The sequence below is a fragment of the Vicia villosa genome, linkage group LG2 (genome assembly GCF_029867415.1).
Source record: "Vicia villosa cultivar HV-30 ecotype Madison, WI linkage group LG2, Vvil1.0, whole genome shotgun sequence".
Lineage (NCBI taxonomy): Eukaryota > Viridiplantae > Streptophyta > Magnoliopsida > Fabales > Fabaceae > Vicia > Vicia villosa.
This window is the reverse complement of record NC_081181.1, coordinates 112,872,642-112,884,966: the sequence shown is the minus strand read 5'-3', so window position 1 is coordinate 112,884,966 and position 12,325 is coordinate 112,872,642. Positions and strand designations below refer to the sequence as shown.

Below are 12,325 nucleotides of genomic sequence, written 5' to 3'. Positions count from 1 at the left end.
AACATCCCTATCTACTACTACAGCAATGTCACACATTTTCTTTTCAAAAATACAATGTCACATATTTTAATGGTATGCCACCCCCTATGTGGCACCTCTCGTTTTTCATAATTCTAAAAATATCTCTTTTTTAAAAAAAATAATAATAATAAGAGTTAAATATACAAATCCTCCTATAATGTTAGCGAGATTTTATTTTAGCTCCTGGTAAAGTTTTTTTTTCATCACCCCCTTAACTTGCAAAAATTCCACGCCAAAACACCCCTCAATGCCATTTGTTAAATCAGATTTATTAAAATTAAATTAAAATGTCCATGTGGCTGTAAGATGTTACATACGTGGCAATCTAGGTAAAATATACATGCCACGCTGTAGTAAAATGTAATAAAGTCAATTGGTTTTACCCCCTTGTAAAAATTAGGTTTATTAACGTTTTCAGACATTCCCAAGTTAGCAACGACAGTGACGACGGCGACGTAGAATACAGTGGACGGAGGCGGCGTAGAAAGGTTTGGTGGACGACGACGCAATGTCAGAGGTTAGTGTTGTTATGGTTCTTCTTCTTCTTCATTTCGTGTTTCTTCTCTGTTGGGGTTTTTATTTCGATTTGAATGTTTAAAAGCAGGATATGCAACATTTCAACGTTACTTTTCACCATGGAGGTGAGTTTATTAGGGTAAACGGATATGAGATAATCTATAGAGGGGGGTAGATTCTACTATTTCTGGGTTACACATAGAATCATGGACCATGGAAATTATCGAGAACCTAGTGAATAAGTGGGGGTACAAGAAAGGGAGCTATAGGGTATGGGCGAAGATATTGGAAATAGATGAGGGTTATATTCAGATTAGAAAGGATGATGATGCATATGAATTTGCTTCATATTTTTGTGCAAATGGTATTGATGGAGACTTATATCTGGAACATGATGCTGAAAACATAGAACTTTATGTGAGGGAACCTACTTGTGTTAATGGAGTCACTGATGCAGATGACTTAGGAGATGAAGTGGTGTAAGCATGCTTTTAGTTTCTACCCTAAGTGTGATGTGTTGATGAACAATATATCTGAGTCTTTCAATGCTACAATTTTAGTTGCTAGGGACAAACCAATCCTTACTATGTGTGAGTGGATTAGGAAGTATTTAATGAATAGGGTAGCAACCTCTGTACAGAAACTTGAAAAATGGCAATATAGAGTTATGCCTATACCTAGGAGAAGGTTGGACAATGAAGTTTTTCATAGTGGTCATTGGCTACCAACTTGGTCACAGGATGAGAAGTTCCAAGTGACTCACAGTTTCAACAACCAAGAATTCATAGTTGACATAGCAAAAAATCATGTAGATGTAACTTTTGGGAATTGGTTGGAATTTCTTGTAGGCATGTTGTATCTGCATTGAGCTATAGAAAACAAACACCTGAGGATTTTGTTGATGAATGCTACACAAGGGAGAAATATGCCAGTTGTTATGGATTCTCTATGTCACCTATAAATGGCCAAGACATGTGGCCAGAAGCTGAGATGGAAGACATGCTACCACCAGCTTACAAACAAAGGCCTGGTAAACCTAGAAAGGTGAGGATTCGAGAAAGTGGTGAAGAGGGTGCTAGGAAAAGAAGGACTGGGGTTGCATACAAATGTACAAAATGTGACCAGTTTGGTCATAATGCTTTGACATGTAAGAGCTCCACACAGGACCCTGTTGCACTCAAAATAAAGGTAAGACATGTTATATTTTCTTCACAAAAATTTCTGTTGCACTCAATGTCTAAATTTTATTGTTTGTTTGTGACTGTGATGTAGAGAAAGGTCAAAGTTAAAGTAACTGAGGTTGTACATGATGCTGTGCCAGATGAGGAGCAAAACAATGTGGAGATTGAGGTTGTTCAGAATGATGATCAGGATGCTGTGCAAAATGATGTAGAGCCTGAGAATGTTCATGATGCTCTGCCAAATGATGTGCAGAGTCAGACCCAGTCATGTGTTGTAGACACTAGTCAACCACAGCCCAAGAAAAAGAAGACAATCAAACCTCACCATGGTTTAAAGATAAGGAGGAGTGAAAGAGTCAAATTAAGTTGGTTCAAGAAACCAATTACTGGTCCAGGTTCATCCGAGCAACCAATCACAATTATAGACTCTGCAGAGACATCATCAAGCCTTGGAGTGTCAACTAGGTCTTTGAAGAAATGGAAGAACCAAAAGAGCAGAAGTTGATTATTTTGTGTATTTTGTAGCAACTGACATTAAGTTAAATTGTAATGGTCTAGTAATGGTACTTTGTGTTATGGTATTTAGTGTACTGCTATTTTAATTGTAGCCATTTGTAATGGTATTTTGGATGATGGTCTACATGACTTTTAGGGTAATGACCTATAACATTTGTAATGGTTTTTTGGATCAACTTCCTTAAATGTTATCTAATCTCATAATTACTTCATATTATGGTGTATGCAAATCTTTATAAACAAATGATAATAGACATTTAATTGAACCACAACAATGAACTCATTCCATTCAAGATCAAATTGTTACATACCACGAAAGTGATACCACAAAAGTGATACAAGTGATACAATCACAAACAACATACACTTCCCTAAACTAAATTACATAAACATATAAACTGCGGAAAAAAACATCCAAGACATAACAAGTGCAACCATCATGTTTTGGTTCTTCTTCTTCTCCATTGCAACTTTTTTCTTCAATCTCATAATCTTCTCATAACTTGTGTCTGCTCCCAAATTGTCAGTAACAATGTCCTTCAATATCTCTTTCAATGCATCTTTTGTCATTTCAGTGCATCTACATTGGATCACCTCGGCATTATTGAATTCACCCAGCTCATCATCCCATATGAACATACCACAACCATTCTGCAAAAAATTTATCGCACAACAAATTACAAGTAAATTTATCGCACAGCAAACAGAGCAAATTAAAAAAAAAGTGAATGAACTTACTAGTACATTTATGCATTTCCAGAATTTGCGTTTAGGGTTATCAATGGTGTTTGATATCTACATCTTCATTGTAACGTTACAACCACAGTGAGATGGAGCTTGGGAACGATGAAGCAGCGAGGAAGATTTGCAACCGGAGTTTCCTACAGATGAAGATTTGCTACCCATGGTGTGAGATGAACGATGAAGGAAAGGATACAAGGAGAGGAAAAATGGAGAGAGAAACGATGGAGAGAGGAACCCTAGTTTCTTCGTTCCAGATGAAGAGTAAATTGGAATGATGGTGAAATGCCATGGTGGATATTAAGAAAAAAAATTCCACGTATGATAAAATATAGAATCCTGGGGGAATCTTAGTGCAACCGTGGCAATTAGGGGGGTCTGGGGATGGAATCTACAGAAGTTAAGGGGGGATCAAAAAAATTTTTTTTACAGGGGCTAAAACCTAATCTCGCTAACATTACAGGGGGGTTAGTATATTTAACCCTAATAATAATAATAATAATAATAATAATAATAATAATAATAATAATAATATTTTGAATTAAATTTTTGGCACAAAGATTAAAATTTTCAATGGTTCATTTGAAATTTTCAGCATGTTATAAATTTTTTGGGAAATTTTAAAATTTATCAGTCTATATTGAAAATTTAGCCTATGTTTGGCAATATATAAAAATCACAGTACAAACGCACAGTATATAAAAGCTAGCCAGAGTAGCTTCAGAAAAGTTGCAGTGGAAAGCATCAAAACGTGCGTCAGCGGTGATTCACATTGTTTCCAAACACACATTTAGTTAATAACTGAAATGTTAGGTAGTGTATTTTGTCAAATTTTTTGACGATCAAGATTTTAGCGACAATTTTGTAGGGTTATGATTTCACCGACATTCTGTGTAGTATAGAATGAATCTAAGATTCTATAAATATGGGCATATGTTATAAAGAAATACATCTAAAAATTTCATCTTCCTTAATTTCTGATAAAGACGGAAATGTATTTTAAAGAAAATAATCTTTGTGTTGTGTTCAAGCTTCCAGATGGCGCCTCATTTATCGCCAACTTGGTAGATAAGTCGAATGCATTGCTGCAGGATACCGAAAACAAAGGGGTGGAAAAGGCCAAGTTTCGTGAAGATTGACTTGATAATAATGGAAGGGTGAAATACAGCCTGATTGGGTAGGAGACCGATATGGACATGACGACCATATGGAAATCACTTCATTGTATGAAAACTAAGGGGTCGATCGAGTTTGATGCGCAAATTTCAAGATCTGTCAACGACATAATCAAGATATTGAAACGTCTAAAATCATCTGATAGTACCCTGATTTTCATGTTTAGTTATTTTTTAATTTATGACTGTTGTATTGTCGGAGCATGTCGTCTAGCTCGTAGCTAGGAAGCCTATGTCTCAGCAGCTCTAGCGACGGTGTTGTCACTTTCTCTGGTCCTCACTGAAAAAAATATTGTAAAAAATTAGTGAAAAAATCGTAAGGAAAGAATTACTGAAAATTTTGAAATTTCCAAAATTTTCAAGAAAATTTGAACTATCGAAATTTTTTGGAAATTTTGAAATTTCTAGTATTTCACTAATGTTTCCAAAGAATTTCCGGTATGATGGTGAAAAAAATTTCAAGTATTGAACTTACTATTTTCAAAGAATTTTCGGCATGCAATTGAAATTTTCGGTTTCCAGACGTGAATATGTGAAATGGTGGAAATTTCTAATAGGGTTATAATGGAATTTTATTGAATTCGGGGGGGTGTCAAATATAACTTGGGGTGGCATGTAGAATCCACATTGTTCTCACACACTCTATAGATATCTTAAAATGTTTTTTTAATTGTTTCGAATCTAAAATTCAAATGCACTTATCATATACTAATGCACTTAGCAACAGTGGGTCTCTAGTAAGGGTGAAGAAACGGGCCCGACCTATTGGGCATGCCTATTTTTCCTACAATTTTTTGCAGGGAGGGTCAAGTTTTAAATACCATAATTCACCCCCTCTTGTGCTTGAGGTCACTTGTTCAACAAGTGGCACCCGAGCCTAACTCCTGTTACGGACTAATCATCTCGGGTCATTATTATATCTAATTGCATCACGACCTGATAAAATGTTTTCTTTATGTATGTGTACACGCTTTCAAGCATCTCCTAAACAGTCATGTCTTTGTGCCGTCAAGCAAATAATGAGATTTTCACCAAACCACTTCCTAGACTCATACATGTGCTTAATTTCGTAGACCCGTACAATAAACTCGCAGACATCTTCACCAAACCACTTCCTAAAGAAATTTTATTTTTTATAAGAACATAACTAGGAATCTTAAACCAATCATGCATAAATGACTATATGTGAATTTATGTGCTTATTACTATTTACCTTTTTTATTTTGACAAAGGTAGATAAGCATACTCTCAGGGGGGTCATGTCTTTTATCTAACACAAGAGGAGATTAATCACTCTAAAATATATTATTTCTTTTGTTATTACCATATTCTCTGAGAGATGCATTGTCATCATAAAAAAAGAGGAATATTGTGGATCTATGTGCTTACAGGTAACAATCAGCATATGAAGTTTTGATAACAACATCACATGAAAGAATATATGTTCCTGCAAAGTACTTAAAGTTAAAGTGCTAATATAATCAAATATCTAGTAAGAATCCTAAAGCCTTTTCGAAAAAAGATGTGAAAGCTCGTCAGGTGTTATCAGTCAGTCTAAGTGAATCAAATATTGTAAAAATAAAAAAGTAGCTTAAAAATACTAAGTAAACTAACACACATTCACACACACACACACACACACACAAAATATTTTTATCAAAAGAAAACAATTTCAAAAACGCCTTAAAGTTGCACCAGAGGACGTAAGAGCTGCAGAAATGGCCTAAAGGAAAAACTTGGATATTTTATCTATTAAGCCTTTGGTTTAATCAGTTAGATAAGTCCAAGCTTACGACCAAGACAATTGTTCAGCGCATTAATGTTGTGCAATGACTTTATATCCAAATATTTCTATTTAGGCAACACAAACATTTATATTTGATGTTTCTAATCGGTTAGATAATTAATTTAGCTAATGGAACATTTCTTTTTTTGATGATTTCAATTACTATATAAAGGGGGTGATTTCCTCACTTGAAATCACTCTACTTTCCAACGCTTTCATATTTATTCGAAATTTATCTCTTAACTTTTTATCCTTCTCTCACTAGAAACTTATTTCTTCACTTCTGGTTGCTTTAGTGTTTTGGAGTGAAATTTTATTTGTGAGGAGAAGATTTTTGTAAGTGGTCATGTTGGTCGTTTATAGTCTTAAGGGTGTGATACCTTAAAGAGATTGAATTTTGGTTTTAGAGATAAACCTCATGCTGGTCGTTTCCAGTCTCAAGGGTGTGATACCTTTAAGAGATTGAATTTTGGTTCTAGAGATAAACCTCGTGCTGGTCGTTTATAGTCTCAAGGGTGTGATACCTTTAAGGGTTTGTTAAGCTTCGTTGAAAAAAGTTTTGTTCTGGTTAAAGAGATTAACTATAAATCTCTAATTGTCTTGATAAAATAAGCTGGGGTAAAAGTTGTTGATATGTTGGGGATAAGGTTGTTCAAAATCTTAAAAATCAGATTATATTAAGGTTCGTAGACATAACCTTCAAAAGCTCACAGGTCTATAGTGAAAAATCTCAAAAAGACCTCTTGAGGGCAAGACTAAGTCAACGTTCGACCAAACTTGGATAACTCTCTGGTGCAATCTTTCTATCCTTATTCTCTTTATATTTTGCAATTTACTTTTATATTTTAACTCCTCTACGCTTACTCATTCAAAAAACTTTACTAACACGATCTTAATTGAGAGAGGTAAAACTAATCACGTTTTTCAAATACCATAATTCACCTCCTCTTGTGTTTGAGGTCACTTGTTCAAAAATTCTAATTGACATGCAATAATATTTAAATGATTCATATGTAAGTTCACCGACATTGTCAAGTCTAACTTTTATAATATAATCAGGGAATTAAGCCCTCAGTTTAATTATTTGGGCAAGAAATTTTACAAATGCCATATCACGACTTGACAGTAAGCATGCATATGACTATCTACTAGATGTATCAATTAATATCATAAAGTACCTGAATGGTCCCGACGGTGGATAGATAGGTCAACGTGTACCGCCTTGAATTCTTTTAAGAAATACAGGTGATTTTGTCTGAATCTTGCCTTGCAAATGCTTTGTTATTAGTTGGCTAAGAGAGCAAGCTTCACATGGTTTATCTTCTTTTATAAGTTTTAAACTTTTCAATGGATGATCATGCATACTTTCAACTATTTTACGCATCATTGTTGAACCAGAGTGACCTAAACGATCATGCCATAAAGTCATAATTTGATATCTTCTTTTGCTATTAAATTACATTCAATTTCATGTATATATGCATAATGTAATCCAGAAGTAAATTTTGGTAGTTTTTCTAAAGTTTTCTTCTTTCCCAAAATATTAGCAGTGATATTAATGTATTTTATATTACCTTCAGTTCCAATTTCAATATCATATACTTGACGATATATGTAATTAAAACTCAACAAACTTCTCTTTGATTTTGAAGAGTTATACTATAAAGCATTATTAATGAGAAACTTTGTCCTATTTTGTAATATGAACATGGCATTACATGTTCATTCAATCAAATCTGTAAAACCTGAGATTGTATTTATTACACCTTTAGTAACATTTATTTTAGTAAAATATTTCTTACTTTTGAGGATTGTATGGATAATTCCACTGTCCAGAACGAAAATGTTTTTGACATGTTCCATGCTAACCTTCTAGTGTAGTAATAACTTTTGATAGAAACGATTGTGCTGATAACGTGTTGAAAAAGTCAAATATTTGAATCTAACTTTGTTAATATTTTTGAACTAATATGATGATATAAGTTACTAATCAAGTTATATAATCTCACTAAGGATATGTTTGGATATAATGAAATGAACGGAGCAGAATGGAGCAGAGCGGAATGAGATGGAGCGGGATGAAACGGAGCGAAATGAAAATACCATTCTATTGTTTGGGAATTTTAGGACGGAACAAGGTAAATTGTTCATTTCACCCAAATCAGAGGGGAAGAAATATGGTGGTAAGTGTTGGAATAGAATGAAATCCATACCACTTCATTCTGCTCCGCTCCATCCGTTTTTAAATTATCCAAACAATTTATTCCATCTCATCCTACTCCATCCGATTCTATCAATTCAAACAAAACCTAAAATAAAATGAAGAAGGAAGTAGAATTGTATCACTTATCTCTTTCAAAGAAAATTGATCTGTATTTACATGAAATAGATATTTATACTACCAAAAATACAAGTATTACACTAATGTAATAATTCACATTATTATTTTAATTTTCACAAATTACACATTTACAATAATTAATATTACTAATTTCTAAATAATAATAATAAATAATATTTATGTTTATTATAACATAAATCATTAATTTGTAAAATAATAAATAAAAGGAAAGAGAAATAGTAAAAACATTTTCAATCAAAAAAAGAAAAAAATAAAGACATTTACTAAATTTTAGTGGTTTTCTTAAAAAGTTAAAATATTTTTTACAAAAAAAAAAAAAAAAAAATAGAGGAGAATTCGGTGGTGTGTGTTTCAAACCGTCACTGTTTCTTCTTCCTCTTCTTCTTCCTTCTCAAAATTCTCTGTTTACTGCATCTTCTCAAGCTAAGCGCCTGAATTCAACTCAACAAAAATGGCGTCGTTTTTGTCTCTCCCTGCCGTTTCCCCTCGTCTCATTCCCACCGCTTTCTCTCTCAAACGACCTTCAATCAACACTTTACCCAATTTGCATTTCAAAAGTCACCGGTTTGTAATCCAATCTCTTCTCCTTAAAGTTCACAACTTTTTTCATTCCTCTATATTGGGTTTCATTCAATTTTTAAAATTTTCTCTTAATTTTCATGTTTTACTGCTATTAGCTAGTTTTTGCAACATGTTGCTATGAAATTAGTTTTGATGATGTTCTGTGCTTGTTTTCTGATGACAGATTATGGTTCACAATCATCAATATGAGTCTTAGTGAGTAACGGATTGTATCAATATAATGTGATGTGCAGGTTTGCAGTTAGCTGCAGTTATTCAGGTGTTGGTGGTTTTGAATCTTCCACATCAACTATAGATGTTGTGGCTGATGTTAAAAGTGAAAAGGTATGTATGCACACACTTTCCATTTTTCGATAACTTTGATATTCATTTTTGAGGTATGTTGTTCAAAAATGTTATTGCTTTTATATGTCTCTTTGTAGATTGTAGTATTGGGAGGCAATGGGTTTGTTGGTTCTGCCATATGCAAGGCAGCAGTTTCCAAGGGCATAGAAGTCGTAAGCGTAAACAGGTTTGCGAAACGTTGAACTAATTCACCGCATATGTGTATGTTTGTTAATCTCTTCTACGGTTCTTTTGGTTTTACGTATTTGATTGATATTTTGTTTGACAGGTCAGGTCGTCCTTCTTACTCCGATTCATGGGTAGATCAGGTTACTTGGGTTTCAGGCATGTTATTTTACTAATACATGATTTTTTTTCTTTCTTGCAATTTTGTGTGGACCTAAAGAAGAGTACAGGAAATTGTGAGATATTCGAGATGATTTTGTGAGCATATGAACATCATAAATAATATTGGTGAATGTGAATTGTGAGATAGATAAAATGTAATGTGTTTTGGGCTTTTGGCATCTAAGCTATCTTTTATGCGATCCTAATGTGCAGGAGATGTTTTTTATGTAAACTGGGACGAAGTACTTCCTGGAGCTACTGCAGTCGTCTCAACACTTGGAGGTTTTGGTAGCGACGAACAAATGAGTAAGATTAATGGCGAGGCTAATGTTCTGGCTGTGAATACTGCAAAGGAATATGGTGAGCCATCTCATTGAGCATTATTTTGCAGTTAAATTATTTGCGTGCGAGCATATATCTTTTACCCTTCGGTACTTGGTTTGACGATTATGGCTCTTACCCTTCGGTACTTGGTTTGGGATATTTCTTTTGCGGTGATGCTTTAAATTTATCTAAGGAACCAGAGTTTAATAACCGGATCTGCTATTTAGTTCTCACACTACTGTTCTTTTTTCCTTGCAGGAATCCCCAAATTCATATTGATCTCAGTTCATGACTATAACTTGCCATCGTTTTTACTATCATCGGGGTACTTCACAGGAAAGAGGAAAGCAGAATCTGAGGTTCTATCTAAATTCCCTAATTCAGGTCATTATTCTCTTTGTCTTCGTGAGCTTGAGACTAGATCGGTATTTGAGTCTTGTTAACAAAGAACTGAGATTCTGAACTCAACTAGTCTAAACTCCAAATACACTGACCTGCAAACGAGTCGAGTTGCTGATGAAATGGTTACTTTAGACTAGTAGAGCTAAAGCTCATAGAGATTCAACAATAGGGTTTGTGGAAGATGAATATCATGCTTTTGTCGTGTTTGGATTGACTTATTTGAGTTTATCTGTTAGCATAAACATTTGTGAGTCTGTTCTTGAGAGTTTATGAAAACACCTTATGACACGCTCATATGCTGTTTTCAAGTTATTTCCATAAGCTCTTCAGAATAGCTTATAGTTTATATGAAAACAGTTTAACTTATCTTATCTATTGCTATAGAAGTAGTAGCATTAGCTTATAGACAAGCACTTATACGGTAAGCTCTTATTTAAGTTGTTTTTTCCTTGAGTCGCATTTTTGAAAACTCTCTTAAAAATCCCAAAACATCTTCAGGTATTGTGCTAAGACCGGGTTTCATATACGGGAAAAGAAAAGTGGACGGTTTCGAGATTCCTTTGGATTTAGTAGGGGAGCCAGCTGAAAGAATTCTAAAAGCAATAGAGAACTTCACAAAACCATTAAGCTCACTTCCTGCTTCTGATCTGCTTTTGGCTCCACCAGTCAGTGTTGAAGATGTTGCATTGGCGGTTATCAACGGTGTCACAGATGATGACTTCTTTGGTGTTTTTACAATTGAGCAGATCAAGGAAGCTGCTCAGAAAGTAAGGGTATGATCCAAATACATGTTTGGTGTCATACTAGATAAAGTTGCAAATATTACAAATGGAGTGAAAAAATTAAGTTGTTTTTTCTTTGTTGAATCTTTGGTGTAATACTTCAGTGTTTGGATATCCTTATCCAGTTGTGATTTGTTTAGAATTTTAATTGTTCTATTTGTGAATACAAGCTATACTCTAACCATATTTTGACTTGCATATGCTGCATGATGGGAGTACCTTGTAGTATAATGCACTATCAATAGTATCTCAATAGTGTAATAATTAACTTTTTTTACAATGTGATTGTTAAATAATTTGAATTTTTAATTTATTCTTAACATTTGTACATCTTTTGTCAAAAAACATTTGTACATCTTACCTTATTTCAAATAATTCAAAGTATGATTTTTATTAATATTCTCTCATAGAACGAATATGCCAATAGCTTAGGTCAAAATCCTATTCATCTTATCCTAGGTAGACCTTTCAAATGGGTGAAACGGAGTCTCTGACGTTGACCTGCGAACTGCCTTTTACCTTTCATGTATTTTAGTATGATTGATGAATCGAGTCATTGATATGATGTCACTTCTACTTTTCATGTATTTTAGTCTGGTAGATGAAAAGGGTCGTTGATATGATGCCACTTCTACCTTTCATGTATTTTAGTCTGACAGATGAATTGAGTCATTGATATGATGCCACTTCTACCTTTCATGTATTTTAGTCTGATAGATGCATCGGGTTATTGATATGATGCCACTTCTACCTTTCATGTATTTTAGTCTGATAGATGAATCGAGTCATTGATATGATGCCATGTGAAAACTTAAAAAAAAAAATTAAACTTTGAAATATGTCTTCGTCGTACCCATTGTTGGCCTTCTTCGTGTCGCCACCACATGACATCATATATTGATGGCTCGATTCATCTAACAAATTAAAATAAAAGAAAGGCAGAGGACAATTCACGCAACGTAAACGACAGAGAATCTGCTTCCCTGTTCCAATTGTTCATGTAGGTTCAATGGACTAATTCTTAATCCACTTCCTAATAATTTTAATGATTTTTTATTTTGACATTTTTGAGAAAATTTTTTAATAGTTAATTTTTATATTCTAACGTAAATATGTTAAAAAACATGAATGAATTATTTAGTTGAATTTTTTTCAAAACTCTTTCGACCTTTTCTTTATTTATTTTACTAAATACCCTTTTTGGTTCTTTATCTCTACTTGTGGGTCCATTTTAGTCCTCCAACTTTAAAAAAAGACTGTTCTCA

General features: G+C 33.8%; 1 protein-coding gene across 1 annotated transcript; it reads left to right on the top strand.

Moving 5' to 3' along the window:
- The first annotated feature begins 8,620 nt into the window (after positions 1-8,620).
- Positions 8,621-11,362, top strand: LOC131646633 (uncharacterized protein At1g32220, chloroplastic). The gene is made up of 7 exons (XM_058916620.1): positions 8,621-8,862; positions 9,114-9,204; positions 9,303-9,391; positions 9,494-9,549; positions 9,766-9,912; positions 10,135-10,260; positions 10,777-11,362. The coding sequence occupies exons 1-7, from the start codon at positions 8,750-8,752 to the stop codon at positions 11,055-11,057; spliced, it is 903 nt and encodes a 300-aa protein (XP_058772603.1). The 5' UTR covers positions 8,621-8,749; the 3' UTR covers positions 11,058-11,362.
- The last annotated feature ends 963 nt before the right edge of the window (positions 11,363-12,325 follow it).